Source organism: Phaseolus vulgaris, chromosome 2, assembly GCF_051622355.1.
Source record: "Phaseolus vulgaris cultivar YP4 chromosome 2, ASM5162235v1, whole genome shotgun sequence".
Classification (NCBI taxonomy): Eukaryota; Viridiplantae; Streptophyta; class Magnoliopsida; order Fabales; family Fabaceae; genus Phaseolus; species Phaseolus vulgaris.
Genome location: NC_143499.1, coordinates 14521613 through 14544093, shown reverse-complemented (window position 1 = coordinate 14544093; position 22481 = coordinate 14521613). Strand labels below are relative to the sequence as shown.

The 22481-nt window shown below is 29.2% G+C and overlaps 2 protein-coding genes across 2 annotated transcripts; both read left to right on the top strand.

Annotated features, from left to right (window-relative positions):
- The first annotated feature begins 2018 nt into the window (after positions 1-2018).
- Positions 2019-5400, top strand: ORC6 (origin recognition complex protein 6). Its single transcript, XM_068612183.1, has 9 exons — positions 2019-2344; positions 2433-2584; positions 2668-2748; positions 2835-2946; positions 3232-3294; positions 3393-3480; positions 3574-3644; positions 4828-4924; positions 5014-5400. The coding sequence occupies exons 1-9, from the start codon at positions 2225-2227 to the stop codon at positions 5091-5093; spliced, it is 864 nt and encodes a 287-aa protein (XP_068468284.1). The 5' UTR covers positions 2019-2224; the 3' UTR covers positions 5094-5400.
- Positions 5401-14449: 9049 nt separating this feature from the next.
- Positions 14450-18933, top strand: SBH1 (sphingoid base hydroxylase 1). Its single transcript, XM_068612182.1, has 2 exons — positions 14450-15350; positions 18071-18933. The coding sequence occupies exons 1-2, from the start codon at positions 15126-15128 to the stop codon at positions 18623-18625; spliced, it is 780 nt and encodes a 259-aa protein (XP_068468283.1). The 5' UTR covers positions 14450-15125; the 3' UTR covers positions 18626-18933.
- The last annotated feature ends 3548 nt before the right edge of the window (positions 18934-22481 follow it).

Below are 22481 nucleotides of genomic sequence, written 5' to 3'. Positions count from 1 at the left end.
AAAGTTTTCCAAGAGTGGAGTTTAAAAGAAGTTCATTATAGACTTTAATCACAAAGTATAATTATGAGACATCTACCTCTTCATTTGAGTTGTTAGATCGGGATTCAAACAATGTGCTTACTACGAGGCAAGGGTTTGAAAAGAGGTGGTATGTTAAAAATCTTGTTTGAAGATCTTTCACACAAAAATCCAAAAGTGATCAAATTTAATGAAAACAAGATTATGAGTTATGAAACGAAGGACAAAGATAAATTTTTTTATAATTTTCTGGACATGTAGGACACTTTTAAAAAAATTGGTGGATATGGTGGAAAAGGGTGATTGTCCATAACCTTAAATTATAATTCATTGTCCACTACCAGTGGTACTATTAGAAATTAAATTACTTATATTAAAATAAGACAAGAGATTGTTTCCAAGGTTGGGACATCCACTCCCAACCAAGATATAAGTATTGTTGTTGTTGTCAAGGTGGTATTGTGAATTATTGTTGTTGTTCTTATTGGCTATCGTCGCAACTACCTTTTTTGTTGTCACTATTGTGATTTTTGTTATTACAAATTCCACCTTAATTGTGTGAAAAAATTTCGTAATAAGAGAAGACCTTGTTGTATTTGAACTTGTGGTTTTTATCTTAATTAAACTCGTTTCTTCTAGTGTAAGCATACAACGAGCTTTATAGAAAGGAGAAAAAAATCACTTTGTCGGATTAATATACTTACTCTTTTATCTTCATCATCAATGAGTTCAAATATCATTTGAAGTGTGATTTGCTATTTTGAAATAAAAACACCAATATTTTAAAATTGATCTGAAAGAATTTTGAGTCGTTGATGGTATGTTGATGCATTTGAAAAATCTTCAATTCAAGTGGTGGAGATTTTTGTTCGAGTGTGAGTGCACATGAGCTTATATTATCTTAAAAAAAAAATCATAATTGATCCATGCACATGTTGATGTATAATATTGAATGATAATCCAAAATAGTAGAATAGATTCATTGGAAATAATGATATCAAGAATAAACCACAATTCTTCTTTCACATATATTTCGAACGCCTTACTTTTATTATCTTTTTCTAGTGAAATCATATGACAAATAACCTTACTAGACATAAATTTTGAAAAATTCAGTCCACGTTCCGTATTAAACATTTTTCATTTAAAGGATGAAAAATATATAGTTTTTTTTATATTGAAGATGGAAGGAGTTCTTTAAACTAGACATGACTAACAAATAAAGAAACCACGAAAAGAAAACTAATTAGAATGAAAGATAAGAAAAGTTCCTTGGTATCCTTATAACAATGAAGAAAATTATCTATTGTATTCCATTTAAATGATAAATTATATATAAAAGTGTAAATATAATTTAAGACTATAAAATAGACAAGACATTAAACTAATTCAATAACAATATTTACCAGCCTAGTAAAAACTATTACAAAAAATATAAAATGTTAAAAATATTTACAAATATTCTATTAATACATTCAAAAAGTAATTATAAAAATATTTGCATATCATTGATATTTTACGCAAGTATTTTACTCTTGTAATCACTGTTTTTCTTTTCTATTTTTTAATGAGACAGTGAAGAATTTATGAATATAAATAATTATTACTTTTATATGACTAAGAATAAGTAAATATATTATTTATTAAGGATTATGTATTTTAATTAGAATAAATAGTATAGCCATAATGTTTTAATTTGAACGTGACAAAATATGGGACAAAATTTTAGGTCTAGAAATAAAGGAATATTTTTGAGTTTTGATATATACTAACTGTGGTAGCTTTAATTACTATAATTATACAATGTAATTTTATAAATAAAAATATTAATGGTATTTAAATGAAATTGATGAATATTGGAATGTTACGTGATATTTGTTTTCGTTTTGAAACCCATATTTTGAACAATATTAATTGATTAATGAATATCAAATCAGTTAATATATATATAATTATTATCTCCTAAAATAAAAAATGCGTAAAGATTTTCAATGAAGAATGATTTGGGAAGCAGAGGGCGCCAAACGAAACTTTCCCGGCAAACTGTGTATGCGCGCGCGCGCGAATATTCAAATGGCGATATCAATTTATTTGGATTCCATTCCACGATCTCCTTCTTCTATTCCCGCCATTTCCCACTCTATAATCCCTTCCAAATGCGAACAAGAAATTGGAGTTAGCGTCGCGCTTGGGATCCAAACCTAAAATGGACGTTTCAGAGCTGGCCAAGAAGCTTGGTCTCTCCGATTCCAAACTCGTCGTCCGAAAAGCCTCCGAGATCCGTCGCCTCTGTGATGTCCAGTTCGATTCCTCCGTCATCGGAGTCGTATGTCTTTTCCTCTTTCCTCCCTTCCCTTCTATTGAATTCCGTTTCATTCTAATCGATTCTAAAACTCTTTGTCTCGTTTTTGCAGGGCGAGGTTGCTAAATCTCTTATTTGCTTGGAAATCGCGGCCTCAAGGCTCGGCGTTCTCTTCGACCGATCCTCCGCGGTAAGGCTCAGCGGAATGTCTGAAAAGGCTTACATCAGATCCTACAATTCTCTCCACAACGGCCTTGGCGTCAAGTTCGTTTCCTTTCCCCTTCTCTTCCTTCAACTTTCACTTTTTAGATTTTTCCATTAACGAAGTGTTTGCTTGGTGCTTGTAGGACGAAGATAGATGTGAGGGAATTGGCTATTCAGTTCGGTTGCGTTCGTATTATTCCTTTCGTTCGTGACGGTCTCAAACTGTGAGTTATCTGCCACGTGTTTGATTAAATGCTTAAACTCTGTTGAAACTTCATGTGTTGCTAAACCTTGTGTTGTTTCTGTGCAGTTATAAGGATCGGTTTGTTTCGTCTTTGCCGGCTTCTCGTCGTGCAAGTGCTGATTTCACGCGTCCGGTGTTCACCGCTGTTGCATTTTATTTATGTGCTAAAAAACACAAGGTACCATTCAATATCTTGTTGGAATAATATATAGCTAGGTGATTATCTAGTGGTGTTTTTTGTGTAGGAATTATTAGGTACTTTTAGTGTATAAGTATTTTCAAAAGGTTTGCAACTACAATTATTTTTGCGAGCGTGTTGTTTTAATATTATAATGGCCACAATTGCATCTGCAGCGAGTGCATTTGTCTATAATATTCTGCAATCGAAGGATTGAGAGGAATACCGCGAACTATTTCCTTTGCTTTGGTTTAAGTTGTGGTAGTGGATGTGTTTGTTTTGCAGCTCAAAGTGGACAAGCTAAAGTTAATTGAGCTTTGTGGTACATCTGAATCCGAATTTTGTAGTGTAAGTGGCTGCATGTTTAGTGAATGTTAAATTTTATTGGATTTTTAATTATGAGTAGTTTTATTGATTTTAAACGGGGTGTGAATGGCCTGCTGTAGGTTTCTGCAACTATGAAGGATTTGTGTCATGATGTATTTGGGATTGCAAAGGAAAAAAAAGATGCTAGGGAAGTGCAATCAAATCGAGGTATGTACCTTTCGGTTGTTGATCATGAGGCATTTCTTAAAGGTGAGCTATTCTGACCACATGGAACTTTTTTTTTTTTCCCAATTTGTGCAGATTTGCTTGATGCTTTGCCAAGTAAAAGGAAAGCCGAGGAAGGAGGTTATTTGTCCGATGATGGTCCAGAGGTACTAATGTCTTGATTCTTTTTGTAATTTACAGACATTTTGGTTTCCTTGTGAAAGGGTTTTTAATCCTAAGGTTTTATAGGAATTCTAATAGGCGCTGCATAAATACACTGTTTTTTTTGGAGTTAATTTGATGTTTTCTTAAATTATGAATGAAATTCCAAGGTGTGCTTTACATGCAATTCTTTCATATGTAGCTCAACCTTAATTTTTTTTGTTTAACCGCTCATTGTTTTGAAGTTCGGCTTTCTCAATTTTATTCAAGGTTGACGCAACGCACCTATCATGCCTTTTCTATATATTATTTTGTGACTATGTCTCTTGTATGTAATTGTGTGTTGCAGTAGTAAGAAGACAACATCTTTCTAGACTTTACTTAATCTATTAGTTTCTCTTTTTCTTCAAAATTGTAACATTACCTATCATTTCAAACATAGTTGCAGAGTCCTAACTTGGATAATTGATTAATCGTTAAAAAAGTCCATTTTCTAACTTAAATCCAACATCTAACAGGAGAGATTTCTTAACTATTTCTTCACTTGCAAATGCATAATGGATACATGATGTACTTCACAGGATTAACCGGGTAATTAGGTTAGGTGTTACATGGAGCGTATAGAGTAGAGTTAAATCACTCACTTGGATACTGAAATACCCGCCAAAGGCTTCCCTTCGTTCACGTTCTTCTGGTTTTCTTAGGATACGTTGATAGTGGCTGGATCTCCGCAACCTAAATAAGGGCAATGTCTCATTGCCTTTAGGATTATATTCATTATTCACAAACCTTTGCTTATTGTATGGTGTCCTCTCTAATTAGCAAAGGCTCGTTGTTAGCTTTCCATCAAATTATAATGATTTTAATTTAGCAATTAACTTGTTAAGGCATGATTGTGGCTTTAAATGTATGCACCAGGAAGTGTAGTTGAATTATTTCTCTTCTCCATAAGTTCACCACAATCTGCCCCCATCTTGTATTTGGACTTAAAAAGTGATAATGGTCACGGTTAAATGCAAGATCCATCCCATGCGTTTTAATTACTCCATTGCTCTTCTTACTCTCATCATTGTGTTGTCTTGACGACGCATTTAGTATTTTGGTTGGATATTTGCCGTAAGATGTGGTTTCCAAAATTTATGTTGCTATAATTTGACTGTAATTCAACTAACATTTTTGTTTAAACAGCTTTCAAGTTATAAAAAGCGCAAGCAAATGGAAACACGTGATTATGAGAAGTGGAAATCTTCAGTAGTTACATCCAATCAACAAAACAAGACAGAAGGTATTAACAATCCTTGCATTTTCTTCTTATTGCTTAAGAGCCAAGGATTCATGATGGTTGACCCCCGTTTTCCTTTTCACTTTTTGTAGCTCCTTGTAAACGAACCAGACAAACTCGTCTCAACTTTATCAAGAAATCTTCCGATACTCAGGAGTTAGAGGCCATGTGAGATGGTTATGCCTTGTGATCATACATGATTTTGGTCGAAGTTCAGCACATTGTGAGAAACGGATGCAGAGAGGTGACATGTACTGATGTTTAGAATAGAGCTCAATTTTGTTTAAAAATGTCTTTTGTGGAATTTCGAAAGCATTAGTTTACAGGAAGAACTCTGTACATACAGGAATTCCATTTTTTTCTTCTTTCAATGGTAATTAGCTTTAAAACGGGCTGTGGATAGTTTGTACATTTACATATGCGAAGAAGTTAATTCGTGTATATGTATTGTTATATATTCAGCCAATTATTCGACATTACGATTTGACTTTTAATTTTTTAGTTCAGTATTTAGATTGACATACCTGGAGGCATGCATGATAATATTGATAACCATCATAACATAGCTGGAAACGTGATTTCTGACATTAATTGCTAATGCAAATTATTCTATCAAGACTTTGAAGAACTTTATGTACACGTTAAGCTCTTAAGTTTGATATCTATTATATATGCATGGCAGCACTGAGCATTTTCAATTAATGTATAAAAATATCTTTAGAGGGACTAACATTATATGTACTTGCTGGAAAGTGTTTATGATTAGTGGTTAGAAAATGGATGTTAAGAGAGAGAACAGTTGTTTAATGAAATTTATTATGTAACATTTTAAAATATATATAGCTTAGTAAAATATAAACACAAACTGCTTCACGAATATTGGTATTAAGTTTGACTATAAACTAATACATGTAATAAACATTTGAATAATTTGGTAATTTATTAACTTTGGTATAGATCACATCTAATAATTTTATATAATAAAATAATTCTTTATATATTTTATGAGTATTGATGACTTTTTGCTCCCATGACTTCATGTTACTTTATATCTTTATTTATAGGACTTATCAATAAGACTTTAAATTTCATCACATCCCATATCTTAAAACTTATACTATATATTATCAACTAGGCAATACTTTTCTAGTTACAACTTACCTAACATATAGTTTCAACTTAACAATACCACTTTTTACTACCTATCACAACAACAAAGTTCATCTATCCATTCAATTCATATTAAATTTCATGCATTACACATCAATCACACTTAGATTTTACATCAACATTCTTAATTTGATTAAATTAACCAGTAGCAATTAATTACAATACTTTTATAAATAAAAAATAAAGAGATGAGATTTGAATGAATTTTTCTCATCATCACTTTTTTCTAAAGAAAAGTAAGTTTTTTACTTTTCTTCTAGCTATGAGTATACCACTTAAGTAACAAAGTTTGGTGTTTGAACAATAAAACTTCTTGCTGATGCCACCAACTTCTAGAAATTATCTCAAATCAATGAGTATTTAGGAGGTGAAAATGTAATTTCACAAAAACCATAAAAAATATGTTTATTTATTTCAAAACCAGAAAAAGCGTGAGTGTCATTTAACCTTATCCTTAAAAAAGATGTGTATAACTTTTCCAATTTTAAATAAAAAAATGAATAGAAAAATATTTTATATATCAATAATTTTAAAATAATTTTAAATTAGCAACAAGATATATAAAATTAAATTTGTATATTAGTATTCACTTAATGTATAAGCTTCTAACAAAAAACAATCACAATGATTGGTTAAAGTGAAAGTCTTCCAAAATTGGAAGAAGGTCCAAGGTTTGGACAAAGTTTGATAATTATAAATTTGAATAATTGACCCTTTGACAGCCTCAAACTTGGTCTACTTGCACAAAATATTACTATTTACAATAGTTTGGTAATATTGTTATTAAAATTCTGTTGTCATTTGTGAGCCAGGGAAAACAAAAAACTATACTATATATGGCCATCGGTTTGCAAAAGAAACCATTCTCCATTCATATTTTTAATTTTTGTTTTCTTTATATAAAACTATCAACTACATTATGAAATATTAAAGTGAATATAAAACTGAAATACTCATATTCGTAAAGTACTATTTATAGATGTAGATCGATAAAATAATAGATGTTATTCATAATTTTTTTATTATTGTTTAGTACTCTGAATTGTCTCATTTAAACTTTGAATTCTGGTACCAGATCACTTAGAAAAATTAACTATCTTCTATAATAACCTTGAGAATACTTTTTAATTCAATTCTTCATGTATAATCAGAAAAAAATATTAATTTATTTCTTGCTTGCTAACATTTTGAAAAACATTAAACCTTTCTACTAAATATAAAAAAAATTAATTAAATTTCTAGTAAATTTAAGTATTTTTAATTTAATCATTATTAATTTATTTTATTTTAGTGAGCATTAAAAAAATTCATATTTTTCAATTGAATTCTTTTCATTTAATTTACTTTTATTTAGATGATGTGAATATTATAAGTTGCTTATTTATCTCAACTAAAACATATGAAATTTATTATTAATATAAAATAATATTGATATTTATGTAAAATAATAAGTGACTTTTATTTTACTTATTGAGAATGTGTTAAATAATGAGATCGTTATATTATTTTGTATAATTTTTATATCATCACTAATCACAATATCAATTTATATTAATTATAAAATTTAATATTTTTTAACAATAAATAAATAAGTAAAATGACAAAAGAAAAAGAAGATAGCATTCATGTCTGTTAGAGATAAATCAAAATAAAGTTCATAGAAACTAAACTAAAAATGCTAAAATTTATTAGAAACTTCATACTAAATTAAACACATAGAAAAGAGAGTTTGTGGCTCATTATTAGCAGTTAATAGATGCAAATAAAAACAAGCTATAATATTTATTATTAGTACTTTTATAATATTTATTATTAGTAATAAGGTCAATTACTCTTCAAAATGCTTCCACATACCTCGAAAGTGTGCAAGCAATTAATTGTCACCCATTATCATAACAAGAGAGGCTAATTAAAGGCGATTACTTAACTTTTGTATACACTTTGTTTTTTCAATGTTATTCATAATATATAATTACTTCAATTATTTTTTCACGAGACGACTTGTCTATATATAAAAGTGTATTATTGCTGATTATATATATATATATATATATATATATATATATATATATATATTATTCACTTATTGTGTTAACTTTCCAACTTGTCCTTATAACATATTAGCACGATTAAATATATAACACAAAAGAATAATGTTAACATCATATTGGTGTTCGAGTATATTAATCAAATTATATTTGTTAACTTTGATTAAGATTAATTGAAATACATATATTAATTTAAAATAATTTCGTATCAATTTAAAAAAAAATCATGTTCGAACAGTAGTAAAAAACATTGTTGATGTAGATTAAGAAAATATTGAACAATAGTAGAAAACATTGACATTGTTAAGGTTAATTTTTGATTAATGTTAATTGAAAAATAACATTGGTTAACGACAAAAAAAAACTTAACTTTTAATGTCGGTCAAAAAATTTACCACGATCGACTTCAACATGAAGTATATCCCACTACATAAATAAAAAATATGCAATACTAATGTTGTTCCAATTTTAGTAAAATCGATAATATTATGATCTTAATAAAACCAATTTTAAAATACACAATATTGATGATGTTCAAATTTTAGTAAAATCAATAATATTCTTATTTTAATAAAATCAGTCGAGTCAACGAAGTTCCAACCAAAAATAAAGTATGAAGATAATATATATAGTATGAAAACCAATCGAGTCAACGAAATTTAAATTTTAAAAGAAAAAAAGTATGAAAAATTTTAAAATTTAACTTTTTAAGTAAATTTTTGAATTATCTAATATTTAACAATAAAATTATTGTCATAAATTTATTTTAAAATTTTCATTTAAATGTATATTCTGTCAAAAAAAAATTTAATTTTTTTTCAAATACACTATAATAGAAAATTTTAAAATATGTATGTAGAATAAGGTAATATTAATCTTCAATCACTAGAAATGCTTTATGTTGTTGATAAGTACTTGTGTATGCAACATTTTATAGCTTACTGTTATTAGTTTCTATTGCAACATTTTATTTTATAATGCTTGCAAATTAGACTTAAAACCCTAAATCTTAAAAGAAGACGTGTTAATCAATATCAATAGTTTTCACATTAGACGCAAAACCCCTTAGGCAAATCATAGCAGATGCATATGCTCATAAGCATAAGATGCACAATGAAAAATATACATATCAGACGAAACAAACATCGTCCAAGCATTAAATGGAATGCGATAAATAGGGAAATGTCCATATGATAAGTGTCATTATTTAGTGAAATTTTATACAAAAAAATTAGACATTTAATGATTTCACCTGTTGATTAAGCTATGACTCAACCTTAATTTGAAAATTTAGAATTTAATAATATATTTTAGAGTTATGAGATTAATAAAATTATTTATTCTCAATTTTGTGTTATTTTCAAGAATTTAAGGAGGAATGAAACAATATATTATGAATAAAGATATCACTTAGTCCAAGCCTAATTAGGTTAAATAAGGGCATAAGGTAGAGAGAGAAAAAAGAAGAAGAAAGGAAACCCTAGGAGGCAGCCGTCAAAGGAGAAACGCTCTTAATTTTCTTCTTTTACTTTCAATCATCTTTTGGTACATGTAATGATTACCATGAGTGACTAATTCTCCTTTGAGATTGAATTTAATAGTTTCAAACTCCTATATATTGAGATGATATTTATCTATAACATTTTTCTCTTATTTGATGTTATTATTTTCATTTAATGCTTAAAACTATAATTTTTATTCTTGATTTAGATCTTTGGAATTGTCTGGGAAGTATTTCTTGGGAAGTATTTCTGATGATCTAACCTAAATGAAAATACAAATGCTTTATAACATATTTTCTTAATGACAAAACATTTTACTAAATAGTTGAGGAATCAATGTTTAGGAGATGATCTTAATAATTTCATACTTGAGGGATCAATGTGAATTGTAACACCCCATAATTTACATATAACTATTACAATAAAAGTTATACTTGTTTCTATACAAACTTGGAGTTTTTCAAAACATTCCTAATACATGATTAGGATTTATAGAAATACAAATATTTACATATCCATAGCTCAAAATAAAACTCTGAAACCTCTAAGGCTCTCCTGCACCTGTATGGTCATCTGCTCGGTGTACATAGTACAGTTATCGCAGTTCAAACACAACACGAAAAGCAAGGGTAAGCTAGTGCAAAGAAAATCCATAACATAATTCTTGAAAATATAACCAATTTAGACTAATAATTTATAAACATTTCTTTAAATGATTTCATGTAAAATTTCAATACCAATTCCATCATTCATATAGACCACACATGGATCTATTTTCAATCATAATCATTGGATTTCATTTCAATCCCACTTCATCTTCCGGAAGACTCATTAAGTATGCCCCTACCAGAGACTAACACCTGATCCAAAGATTACCAGCGAATCCAATAGAAAGGATCAGGGTAAGTTCAAACATCCAATACCGAGTGTCTACAGTAGGACCCGGTGTGTATGAACTCCCTCTCAGCTTCTCACCACTTAATATCTTAGTCTACATGACTAAGATCATTAGTGAAGCTAGAGGATCTCCGTTAAACATAAGTTTTTCATACTTAACGTACCATCAAACAACAACTCATACATTATCCCAAATGTATGACATCAATTTCATACAATTTACATCATTCAATATCATTCAAAACGCCAACCACAATATTCAAAATATTATTTAACAGAAAAAACAACACTTAAATACTAAACCATCAAAATATAATATTTTTACTAGTTTAAATAATATATAAACAAACAACACAATATATAAACACACAACATCCCTGCAAGAGAAATTGAATATTGGGACCACGTCCCTTCCCCATTCAGATCTTCTATCCTAGGGTGCTATTAAAAATTAAATTTAGCTTCCCTTACTTCAATTACTTGCTTTCCAAGCAACTTCTAGAATTTTATTCCCCACGGTCTGGATAAGCTTCAAGATTTACGGGCCTAATGCAAATTATCCAAACAGAACAAAAATTCAGTATATAATAGAATAAGTTGAGAGGATTAAACTTCTCAACTGACCCCACCAATATTGATGACTAAATCCTAAGGAAAAACAGATAACAAATGATATTTAGAGTAAAAATGAACTTACTCTGTTTAAAAATCTGATCCGGTAGAAATGTTTCTTAACTCGCCAGCTACAACGTGGTCCAATCAGATTCTAAAATAGATGAAGATTGGGAGGGGAATATTAAGAGAGAAGTGAGAGATTTAGAAAGAGAAAGAGAAAGAGAAAGAGAAAGAAATAAAAGAGGTACTATGGTGCAGGGGGATAAGGTTCTATTGTGCGTTTTTTTTTAACGCTGTCACATGAATGACTTTTTTTTTTGCATCAATATCAATTAAGTAAGAATGTTGTATGTTTCTATTTACCAAAATACAAATGAGTTTGAAATATTAACTTCAATCCCAATTCTATCAATCAATCAACTTCTCATAATCATTTACTTTCATTTACTTTGTTTTTATTTAAATTACAAGAAAATTTTATTTAAACAATGCTCATATACCTTGAATCAATTTACTGTACATATTTCAATATCTACTGAATGTTACACATTAAGATTTTAATGTAACTGTTCTTTGTGGGTTCAATATCCGTCTTTTGAGACAAATTATTACTTTTGACTCAGTACACTTACCAAATTAGGTCAACACTATACTTAATCTTTTACATTCTTGGAATATTTTATGACATTGCGTTTATGTTTTTCAAATCTTATTTGGTATTTTTGAATTATAGAAAACATTATTTTTAAATAAGATTAATGGATTCAAGTAAATAATATAACACTCTAAGAGCTTTTGAAAAACAAAGTTGAATTGTTTTTATATCAAAGGTTTTTCGAAATATAATTAATGAGATAATATCCAAGTTAAAACTAATTGCGCTTCAACGTTCTAAATCAATATTAACTTGGAAAGTTTTTAAACACATAATTAATTGTGGAATATGTGAATATAAAGTTTATGTAATAAGTAGATATTCAAAGATATTGTTCAATGATGATACCCATAAGTTAATATGTAAATTATATTGTTCACTAATACTTATTTTGTTCCCATAAATTATTGAGGGACTTGAAGACGCTTACAAAGTTGAAAACATAAGTTTCATTTCTCAGTGTCTGATAGAAGAATAATAAAGTTAAGATTTGTGTTAATCAATAATGAAAGAATATCAAGAAGCTTAATGAAGACCCATTCAAAGGAATACAACATACAAAGAACTTTGAAAAGGTTAAGAAATTACATTAAGGACGCACATCTGAACAATGTAAAATAGAAATATCTAAGTCTAGAGTTGGTCAAAGATCAACGAACAAAGTTCATATTAATGAAGAAAGTATTTGACAATCAAATAAATGTTAAAGACGTGAAGATCACAAAGAAGCAACCATTTTCTTATTGAGCATCTAGCACGTTAAAGATAGTGAACATAACAAGGAAAAGACTATTCAAAAGACATAATTGATTCAAAAAATATGTTTTAGGATATTCAAAAAAGTGCAAATAACACCAAAACAAAAGTTTTCATATCTAGTGTCTAACACATTGAAGAAGAAAACGTGGCAGATTGAGCAGATGTTGGAGTAATAAAGATTCAAATGCCAAAGTTCATATTTAGAGAACATAAAAAAAGTTTTTAAGAGCCTTAAACACAAAGAACATTTAAAGAAGAAGTTTCTATATCAAGTGTTTAATGACTAGATGAAGAATTGAAGAAACCTTAAAACTACAACGTTCATAAAAGTGTATATAAAGACCTCGAGGATGAAGAACACAACAACAAAATATGAAATACTCAAGTGTACAAAAAACTTTTGTAGTTGTGTCTTAGTATTGAGTATACATTTTATATCTACTGTTTGAGAGCAACCTCTAAGATTGGGTAGTGTGAGAAACCATTGTAAATCCTTTCCCATGGTGAAGTATTCCTTGTGAACTTTCATTGTTCTTTCTGAATGAGAATTTTCTCATTGTATTGAGTAGGGATGACAATGTGGGTTGGTCCGCCCCGCATAGGCCCGTCCCGCGTTTGGCCCGCAAAATGTGGGTTGGGTTGACCCGTCCCTTACAAGGAGTGCGAACTCATTTCACTGACCCGCCCCGCATAAGAGGTAACCCGCAAACTTCCGAGTCAGCCCGCATACGATTTTTTTTAAATTAAAATTTCATTAATTATAAAACTTATTGATACGGTTGAAAAATTAAAAATTTATCTCTCTTTCAATTCATGCAGTTAAGAAAAAAATATGAATTCAAGTAAGAGGGTTGTTAGAAGACTTGATTAAAAATAGTTAAAGTTTTGTTTTGCATATATTTTTCCTATATATGTATGTAAATATCTTATCAAAATTTTGCTACAAAATATTTTCATGAAGATGACTAATTTTTTAACTATCTTATTGAAATATTCTCTTTATATTATTTTTTTATTAACAAATTTTAAATATAAGACTTTACTTAAAACTAAATCTACCCTATTAACTTTTTTGAATGATTAAAATGAAACATCTCCTTTTTTTTAGTACATTAAATTCATTTTTTTTAAAATAAAATAAAATAAAAGTCACATTGCAATCATGGATGAATGGAGTATGCTTTTTTTGAAAAAAAAAAATTACGTTTTTAAATATAGTGTATATTTAAATTTATATACTATAGTGGGTGATTAACTTTTGGAGAGTTTCAATCAATAATAATAGTGTTTGTGAATTAGAATTAAAATGAGTAAAGATAAATCTGTGGAAGAGTAATTCATTAACAATTAAAATATTAAATTTTTATTTTTTTTAAATAAAAGTTTAATAGATAATTTTGTAGATTATTGAAATTTAGTAAATATAATCTCACAACTTTTTATTCGTAAATTTATTTTTGAATTATAGTTTTTAATTATAAAATGAAAATATTATGCCATGAAGCAGCACAATAAATATTGACAGAGAATTGTTTTTGGTATGATAGTTATTTTATTGCTGAATATTATGTTTCAGATTTTTGCATTTATATTCAGTAGAGTTATAATTAATCTTGCAGATTTTGAGAAAAAGAAGTATACGTTGACCCGTTAAGGATATTGGCGTATAGATTAAATAAACAGATTAAAATATAAGTTATCATAATTTAAGCATACCAAAATAACTATAGAAATATAGACACAAAGTGCAATATATGTATATTTAGAGAAATTATATAATTATAATATGTGTAGAAATGATTTTTTTGTCTAAAAAATAAACTATTTTCTTAATTTGGAAGTAGTATGTTTGTTTAGTTAAAGGATTTTATACAGAAAATAAGAACGGAACAGCATCCGTTGTGAATTCTGATTGTTCTTCGTCGTTTGTCGCGCATAACTGACTGACTCTCTGTCAATTCAAACGGCCACACATTCAAAACAAGTTCCCCACCTTAACCGGTCAAACTCGGCGTCGTTTCGATAATCCCATAAAGCCCAGTTTCCAATCCTCTGCAAACGCGCCCACACAAATCCCCTACTCCAAACCTATTAAAAAACAGTTTCCTCTAACCAACTCCACTCGCTTTTTGACATGAGCGAGGGAACCACTGTAACCTCTTACACCCCCACGCACAAGATCGCACGATATTTTCTTTCCCAAAGCGTGAAGAGTCACGACCCTGCAAGCATTTTTCGACATTTTCTTTCTCGTTTCTCTCTCTCTCTTTGGAATCTTCCTTCTGCGCGGAACCCTAACTCTGTTATGTACCTACCCATTATTTAATTGGGTCGTTTGTATAATTGGGGTTGCCGGCTTAACCAATCAATCATTTGGGGTTGGAGGAGCAAGAGGAGTGAGGGGTTCAGTTTTACGATTTTTAATTAGGGTTCTTTATTTCGTGCCGCTCCTGTTATTTCTTGCTTCTCTGAAATTGATGCAAATTTTGGGTCTGGTGGGTGATTGTTAAATCAAATCGACGAAAAATATTGTTTTTTTCTTCGTCTGGGGCGGTGGAATGGATTTGGGTGTTTCTGATGAGATGTTAGGCACTTTTGTGCCTTTAGCGGTTTACTGGATTTATTCTGGGATTTACGTTGTTTTGGGGTCGTTTGCTGAGAGTTATCGGTTACATTCGAAGCAGGAAGAGGACGAAAAAAATTTGGTGTCAAAGGGTGCTGTGGTTAAAGGTGTTCTCCTCCAACAACTAGTTCAGGCCGTGGTTGCAACCGTCTTGTTTGCGGTAAGGTTTTTGAGGTGTGATAAGTTGGCAGTTTCTTTAGTGCTTTGTTTTTATGTGAATGATTTTTTACGAGAAGATGCATTAATGAAGTCAATCTTGCATTCCCAAAACGGCTTTTAAGATGTTTAATTGCTCAACACGTTTATGTTTTGGCTCCTTTATGTCTTTTGGGTAATGCTAGACGCCATACACCTGGCAAAGGGTTTTCGTTACTTTTTGGTTGGGTTGTGTTTATTATGTTACAAGAAATACTCTTAAAGATTTTGTGTTTGATCTAGTATGGCGTGTAATACTGATGTCTTTTTTTTTTCTTTTTCTTTTTATTATGGTAAGGTTTGATTGCTATTTGGCATATGTGAGTTTAGTACTCTATTCTCCATTGGAGGTTGAAAATGTAGTGCGTGTTTGATTGAATTGTTGTTTGACCTATATGTTTATCATAGGCTACTTCATAAGGGATAGTGTGTGGCTATAGATACTTTAATGGGTTGATCTTGTTGCCTTTTCTTAGTGGTAGTAAATATGCTATTACCCCAAAACGAGTTTCTTCCCTTAAAAAAAGGTGACGTGTGGTGAGCTCCACAGAAATAAAGTTTCTTTGAGGGGTGGATGGTGTTTGTTTTGCACCGATTGAGCAAAAGGTATAGAAAATCGGTAAAGGTAGATCGAAGTAGATTGCATGATTTTAGTCCAGTGAAAAGGAGAAGAGAGAGACCAAACGTTGGAAGAAGTTGGCGAGGGAAATCTTAGGCTAAATAACAAGTCTTGAAGCTTTGGCTTTCAACCATGTCAAACTGGGTTAAGGCCTAATAGTTGTTGGGTGTTTGGTGGAAGGAAAAAAAATTCATTCAATGGTTAGAATCTCTATTTGATTGGTCTTAAGTTTAACATGGGAAATTATTTATTGTAGTATTGAATGAGCATATAAGGTAATGTAATAATGTGGTATTTTTACAGCATAAATAACATGTTTGGAAAAAAGCTCCTTTCCAAATTTCCGCTGTTTTTTTTAATGAAAAATAAGTTCTTTATAAAATAAAATGAGCTGCATATTTGGAACATTAGTTGAAATGTAATAATTTTTTTCCTCTGACAAATAAAGTCTTTTCATGATCTGAAAATTTGTAGCTTATGATTATTTTCTAACAGCTTTTCCCTTTTAGCTTGAAACACACTCTTATGTAAAATCTGAACTTTTTTCTTATATCTAATAAAAAATTAATTATTTTAGAACTACAATTTTAGCAAACTTATCCTAGCGAACTGATTTTTATTATAATTAACTATTGAAATTATCTAATTTTCACAACTGTCCCAATCACATCCGATAATTTAACTTATCTCCCAGCTTGGGAAAGTTAGATTCCTATCACATTAGAATTACTTTGTGAGAAACATGTAAAAAAAATTCTTGGGAAACAATGTTTCCTAGTAATTATATATTTTTTAAATAATAAATAAAATGAGAAACAAACATTTTCAACGTCTAACTCCTGGGAAACTAAATATTTTTCTTGTACCAAATATCTCCTTAGTGTCCTCTTCTGCTTCCCCTGACTAAAGAGACATATGCTCTTGTTTTCATCTTTATAATTCTTTTAGTGCTCCTCTTTTGCTTCCCCTGACTATAGAGGACGTTGAAAAGTATTATGAATATATACTAATAGTAGTATTCTGTTTCCCTAATATAAAAATAATATCCTAATGGATTTTTCACTTATTTGCTGTTTGACTGAAGTATGTCGAGCCATTGTTTTAAAGAGGGACCGACTTAAGAAGTTATGACCAAGAAAAGAATAATTAAATTTTCACATGCATGACATTTGTAAGAAATTTAATATATTTTCTTATAAGCCAGAAGAAATATATAATTGTATAAAGTATTATTAAAGAAAGTTAAAGTATTGCCTTTAAAATAAAATGTTATAATTAACAATGTTAAATATAGAACAGAATTAAAATATTCCCCACTCCCTCTGCCCCTGGTAACCTTAATCTTTCTTGAGTAAGAAACAAATTAAGTAAAATAATCCAGCTTTAATGAAACTGTTTGCCTATTGCACAGTTATCCGAGCTTTGGTATGTATGCATTGAACACTTATAAGAGAAATGTTGTTGTTCATATCTAGCTTTAGTAGTATTGCTTCTTGTGGTCTCATCCCTAAAATATTCTTTGATACTACAAGAAATTCACTAGGACAGAAAAATTACCAGTTGATGGAAGAATGAGGAATCCTCCTGACCTGACCATAAGGACATCATACAAAACAACAGTGAAAAAGGAGGAAATCATTGGACCAACCTAGTATATCTGTTAGGCGGACCTGTCGAAAAGGCCATGGGCCTTGCACCAAATGAAAAGGCCTACGTTTATACCAAGTCTAACATATACCATTTTGATAACTTTAAAAATGTGAGGTTTGCATTTTTAAGTATCCCAAAAAATGTAAATAAGGATTTGTTTTGGTACTCTAATGGTTACTACAAGCTGTTCGTCCCTTTTAATATTGAAATAAAAGTTGTGAACTGTTACCAACATTAACTGACTATGCTAAAACAATTGAACCAATTTAAAGGTCTGCATTTGCAAACTATGGAGTGTTCTATTCTGTATAATTTTATCATGTAACTCATTGATCCAATCGTAGGTTTTGTGTTTAATATCGGACATGTGATTGGTTCTGGATGACAATTGTAATTGATTTTTGTTAATTGTGTAGCTGACAGGAAGTGATAGCCAAAACACTACCAGCCAGAATACTTCTCTACTTGTTTTAGCAAGACAAATTGTTACTGCCATGCTTGTAATGGACGCATGGCAATACTTTATGCACAGATACATGCATCACAACAAGTTCCTATACAAACATATCCACTCTCTGCATCACAGACTCATTGTACCCTATTCATATGGAGCTCTATACAATCACCCTGTTGAGGGGCTTTTGAATGACACTGTTGGTGGGGCTTTATCTTTCCTAGTTTCAGGGATGAGTCCTCGAGCCTCCATCTTCTTCTTCTCATTTGCTACCATTAAAACGGTGGATGATCACTGTGGCTTATTGCTCCCTGGAAACCTTTTCCATATATTTTTCAAAAACAACTCGGCCTACCATGATGTACACCATCAGCTCTATGGCAACAAGTACAACTTCTCACAGCCATTCTTCATTATGTGGGACAAAATCTTGGGTACCTACATGCCATACACGTTGGAGGAGAGGGAAGGTGGTGGTTTTGAAACCAAACCTTGCAAAGATTACAAGGATGATTAACTTTTTAGCTTGATGAGCATTTTTTATCTGTACTAGTATCGTTTTCCCTTGTTATGAGCAGCACTGCCAAAGTGATCATGTGATGCCTGTATATACATATGATGTGTCCTGTTCTATATTTTTATTTTTGTTTCCCCTATGTCCATACTAGATAGACATAATAAAGGAAATTGAGTTGCTACCTATTACCATTTGATTTTCACACTTGTATTGCTTGCTGCTACACTCATAGTTATACCTTGTATCCCTGATGTCTTACGATGTTTAACTTGCCTACGAATGCAAATCTTTTGATATCCTTATCCTAATACTTAATTTGTCTTGCTGGATTTTGTCTCTGCTTCTATTTTCTAGCAGGGTTATTTAATGAATATTGTATCTGTAAATGGACCTGTATCTAATCATGTACAGGGTGGACCCTTTACTTTTTATGATTGAATGAGATAGATCAATGAATGTATCTGCTAACCATTTGTATTGTAGTGAACTCTTAATTGTTTGTGGGGGAAGACGTGTATCATGACAAGAAAAAAATGCCAAATTTGCTTAAGCTTCTCCTTTCTCAAGCAATTCAAATGTCTCACCGTATAGGCACAAAATTTAACAAAAATTTTAATGTCTTTTGTTTCCTTTCTACCTTTTTCTCATGACAGACACTCTTTTGAAAACACAAGAATTAGGGTTTTTTATGGAAACACCCAGGTTTAAAATAATTTAATATGTATATAATAAGAGCCGTTATAAAGTAAATGTGGCAAATCAAGAAGAAAAAGGCATTCCATTGAAATTTCTTGTTTCTATGATGAATAGAACAGAATTTTGTATTTTTATAAAAATTAATTAAATGATTCATATGACCAGACATTGGTTAGTAATTTAAGAGTGGGTTTTGGTTTTTTAACACCAAGGACTGGTGCAAATATTCTTTCTTAAATAGAAGAACTGTTTTCTTCAAAGAAAAGTTGACCATCTTCATCCTTTTTTATCCATGGTCTTTTGTTTCCTTTCCCATAACCAGTTGTCAATTTTTTCTTATTTTCATCATTCTTATTAAAAATAAAAATGTGTTGAAGGAATCCAATTTGATTTTAGAATAATTGTTGTTTATTTAGCTTAAAATGATTTAAGTTAAGATTTCAAGTTTTGGAAATATAAAGAAAATATATTTTCTAGAATTAAAATAAAGTTGTATTGAATAATATGCTCATATTCAAACTCTATTTAATGAATTCTGACCTTTATTAGCACCGACCAAGCTAATATTAAGAGTTAGTATATCTATATTCGTTTTTAATGAGATAAGGGTAAACTTAAAAAAAGGTTTATACTTGATAATAATTAGAGTCACGTGTACGAAAAAATATAGCTGTCACTATTATAATATGGAAAAAGTTATTTGCAATAGAGCATATCAGTGGGGTACTCTTCACAAAATGATATTTTCTATAATTGAAAGTAAATTCACTATTACAAATTTTTATATTTCCTCGATTTTTTTCTATAAATTTGTAATCAAAATTCATAAGAAATTACTTTCTTACATATTTTCATATAAATTTTGAAAGTTTCACCAAACATATGCAGTCTTACGAAATAGGACATTTTTTAATAATATTAATAGGACCATTTAATATTGAATTGCTTCTTCTAACAGTCAATTATCTTCTTTTAAAGTGAGTTATCTCTTAGATATTTATTATATAAATTTATGTCTTTAGTCTTTATTATCAAAAGGATAATTTATTCTTTCTAATTTTAATTATTCAAATACAATTTTCATAGTTTAAAATTAATAAAATCTAATTGAACATATATAATTTATCATTAATATGTTGACACACATAACATAATATCAAAATAAATATATAAACATAATACAAATATATTTATAACTATTTTATATAGTTCATATGACTTTAAATATTTCATAAAATTAAAACAAATATTTAAAAGAAAATAAACATTTTCATCATTCAGCTTCTCAGTCAGTAGTTCTATCATCTGTAACATCATTTGTTTTCGTATAAATACACGATAATCACAGATTAAAGAAAACAATCATAAAACAAAGCAAATGACAAGTTAGCTATTTTTAAAACCTCTAATATAAATATAGCTTTAAATCTTCACATAAAGCCATTAATTCTCATGTCTTTTCACATAAATATCAAGTGTCTAGCGAAATTCACAATTCATATTTCTCATGTCAAACTTCTACTAAGTCACAACACATAGACACTTGACTCTACTTCCAAAAGACTTATGTGTTAAAATTAGCATCCAGAGACCTGCAGTTGTCATACTACTCGCTGTGAAATCCACACAGTCATGCACATAATCATCTCAATATCTCATCATCTCATCATTTCATATGACAAGGTAAATCCATTTGATTTACTCTGATTAGTTCTTTCAAACCTCAAACTCACCCAAATGAACCTTGTTCGACTCTCACTAACTTAATAACTTAATAGTAAATTTCAAAGTATGATTCAAACTTATTATTCATACTTCTTTTAGTAAGACACAAAATGACTAGATAATTGACTTTATATATGTATGAAAAGTATACTTAAAAAAATATTTACTATTTGTAAATAAATTAAATTATAAAATAAAATAAATAATAATTTAAACCTTTTTTTATCTTTTATAAAAGTGTGATTTTTATTTTTTTAATTATTTTGACAAGATATTACAATTGGTGTAATAGGTTTCCTTTGGTAAGTGATAAAACATTGTTAAATACAATGTTGGACCAAAATAGTTATTTTGATGAATAACATATAAATGTTTTTAAGGCATTAGACAAATAGTTGTATTTGAAGAAATAGCAAATTGAACTATATATGTTATACATCAGTTATTCATTGCATTTAACGAAATTAAGTTTAATGTAGAGTAAACTAGTTTATTAATTATAAATGTTAAGTTTTTATTATCTAGTTAAAAATTATAAAGAAATTGTCTCTTTACCTAGTAGGAGTTTAAAAAATATTATCAAAAAGACAAGTTTTGAGTATGAATATACAAAGAAAAATGTTTCTTTTCTAAATCATGTCAAATCCACTTTACAAGTGAGAAAAACCTACTAATTAAAGAAAAATAATAAGTGAGAAAAAAACTAATTAACTAAAGAAAAATAAGCATACTATATATCTTAATATCGAAGCAAGTTGGGTATACTTCAAATAGAACAAGATTCAATAACTCTTAACATTTATTTATGACTTTTAAATACGGTGAAACTAATTTTAGAGAATAAAACAATTAATTACTATATTGATTAAATTAAATAATATTTTATAAACAAAAATAATTATCGGTATCTAAAGTAGTTTTTATTATTAATAAAAATTTATGAAATAGTTTTTCAATTGATATCTAATCATTAACTACCAAGGTTTTAACTACTAACTACTTTATATTCTAAATTAGTCTTTATTAGTCTTTTATAAACTAATATAGAATTAAAAATATTATTGGCTAAAACCTTGATAACTAATTTAGATACCAATTAGAAATCATTTTTTTATTAATAATAGAAACCACTTTAGATGCCAATAACTTTTTAGTCTCTAAAATAATATTTAATTTAATTAATATAGTGATTAATTAATTTTGTCTCTAAATTTAGTTTTTATTTAATAATTTTTCTTGTAGTAACAACCATATTTTTAGTTATAATATATAAGGTTTTTATGCTTGTAGAACCCAAACAAGAGAATGTAAAACTCAAACAAGAGAACTTAACTCAACAAACACTTTAAAAATATATAGAAATTTTTATGTACCCATATTGTAAGATATAAGATCGCATCTCAGATAAATATTTTAAAGTGAGCACTAGAGTTTT

Excerpts from the sequence above, each read along its gene's own strand:
- ORC6 (XM_068612183.1), top strand. The coding sequence starts at position 2,225 with ATGGACGTTTCAGAGCTGGCCAAGAAGCTTGGTCTCTCCGATTCCAAA. Across the intron at positions 2,947-3,231 it reads TATGTGCTAAAAAACACAAG|CTCAAAGTGGACAAGCTAAA; the intron begins GTACCATTCAAT and ends TTTGTTTTGCAG. Across the intron at positions 3,295-3,392 it reads CTGAATCCGAATTTTGTAGT|GTTTCTGCAACTATGAAGGA; the intron begins GTAAGTGGCTGC and ends GGCCTGCTGTAG.
- SBH1 (XM_068612182.1), top strand. The coding sequence starts at position 15,126 with ATGGATTTGGGTGTTTCTGATGAGATGTTAGGCACTTTTGTGCCTTTA. Across the intron at positions 15,351-18,070 it reads TTGCAACCGTCTTGTTTGCG|CTGACAGGAAGTGATAGCCA; the intron begins GTAAGGTTTTTG and ends TTAATTGTGTAG.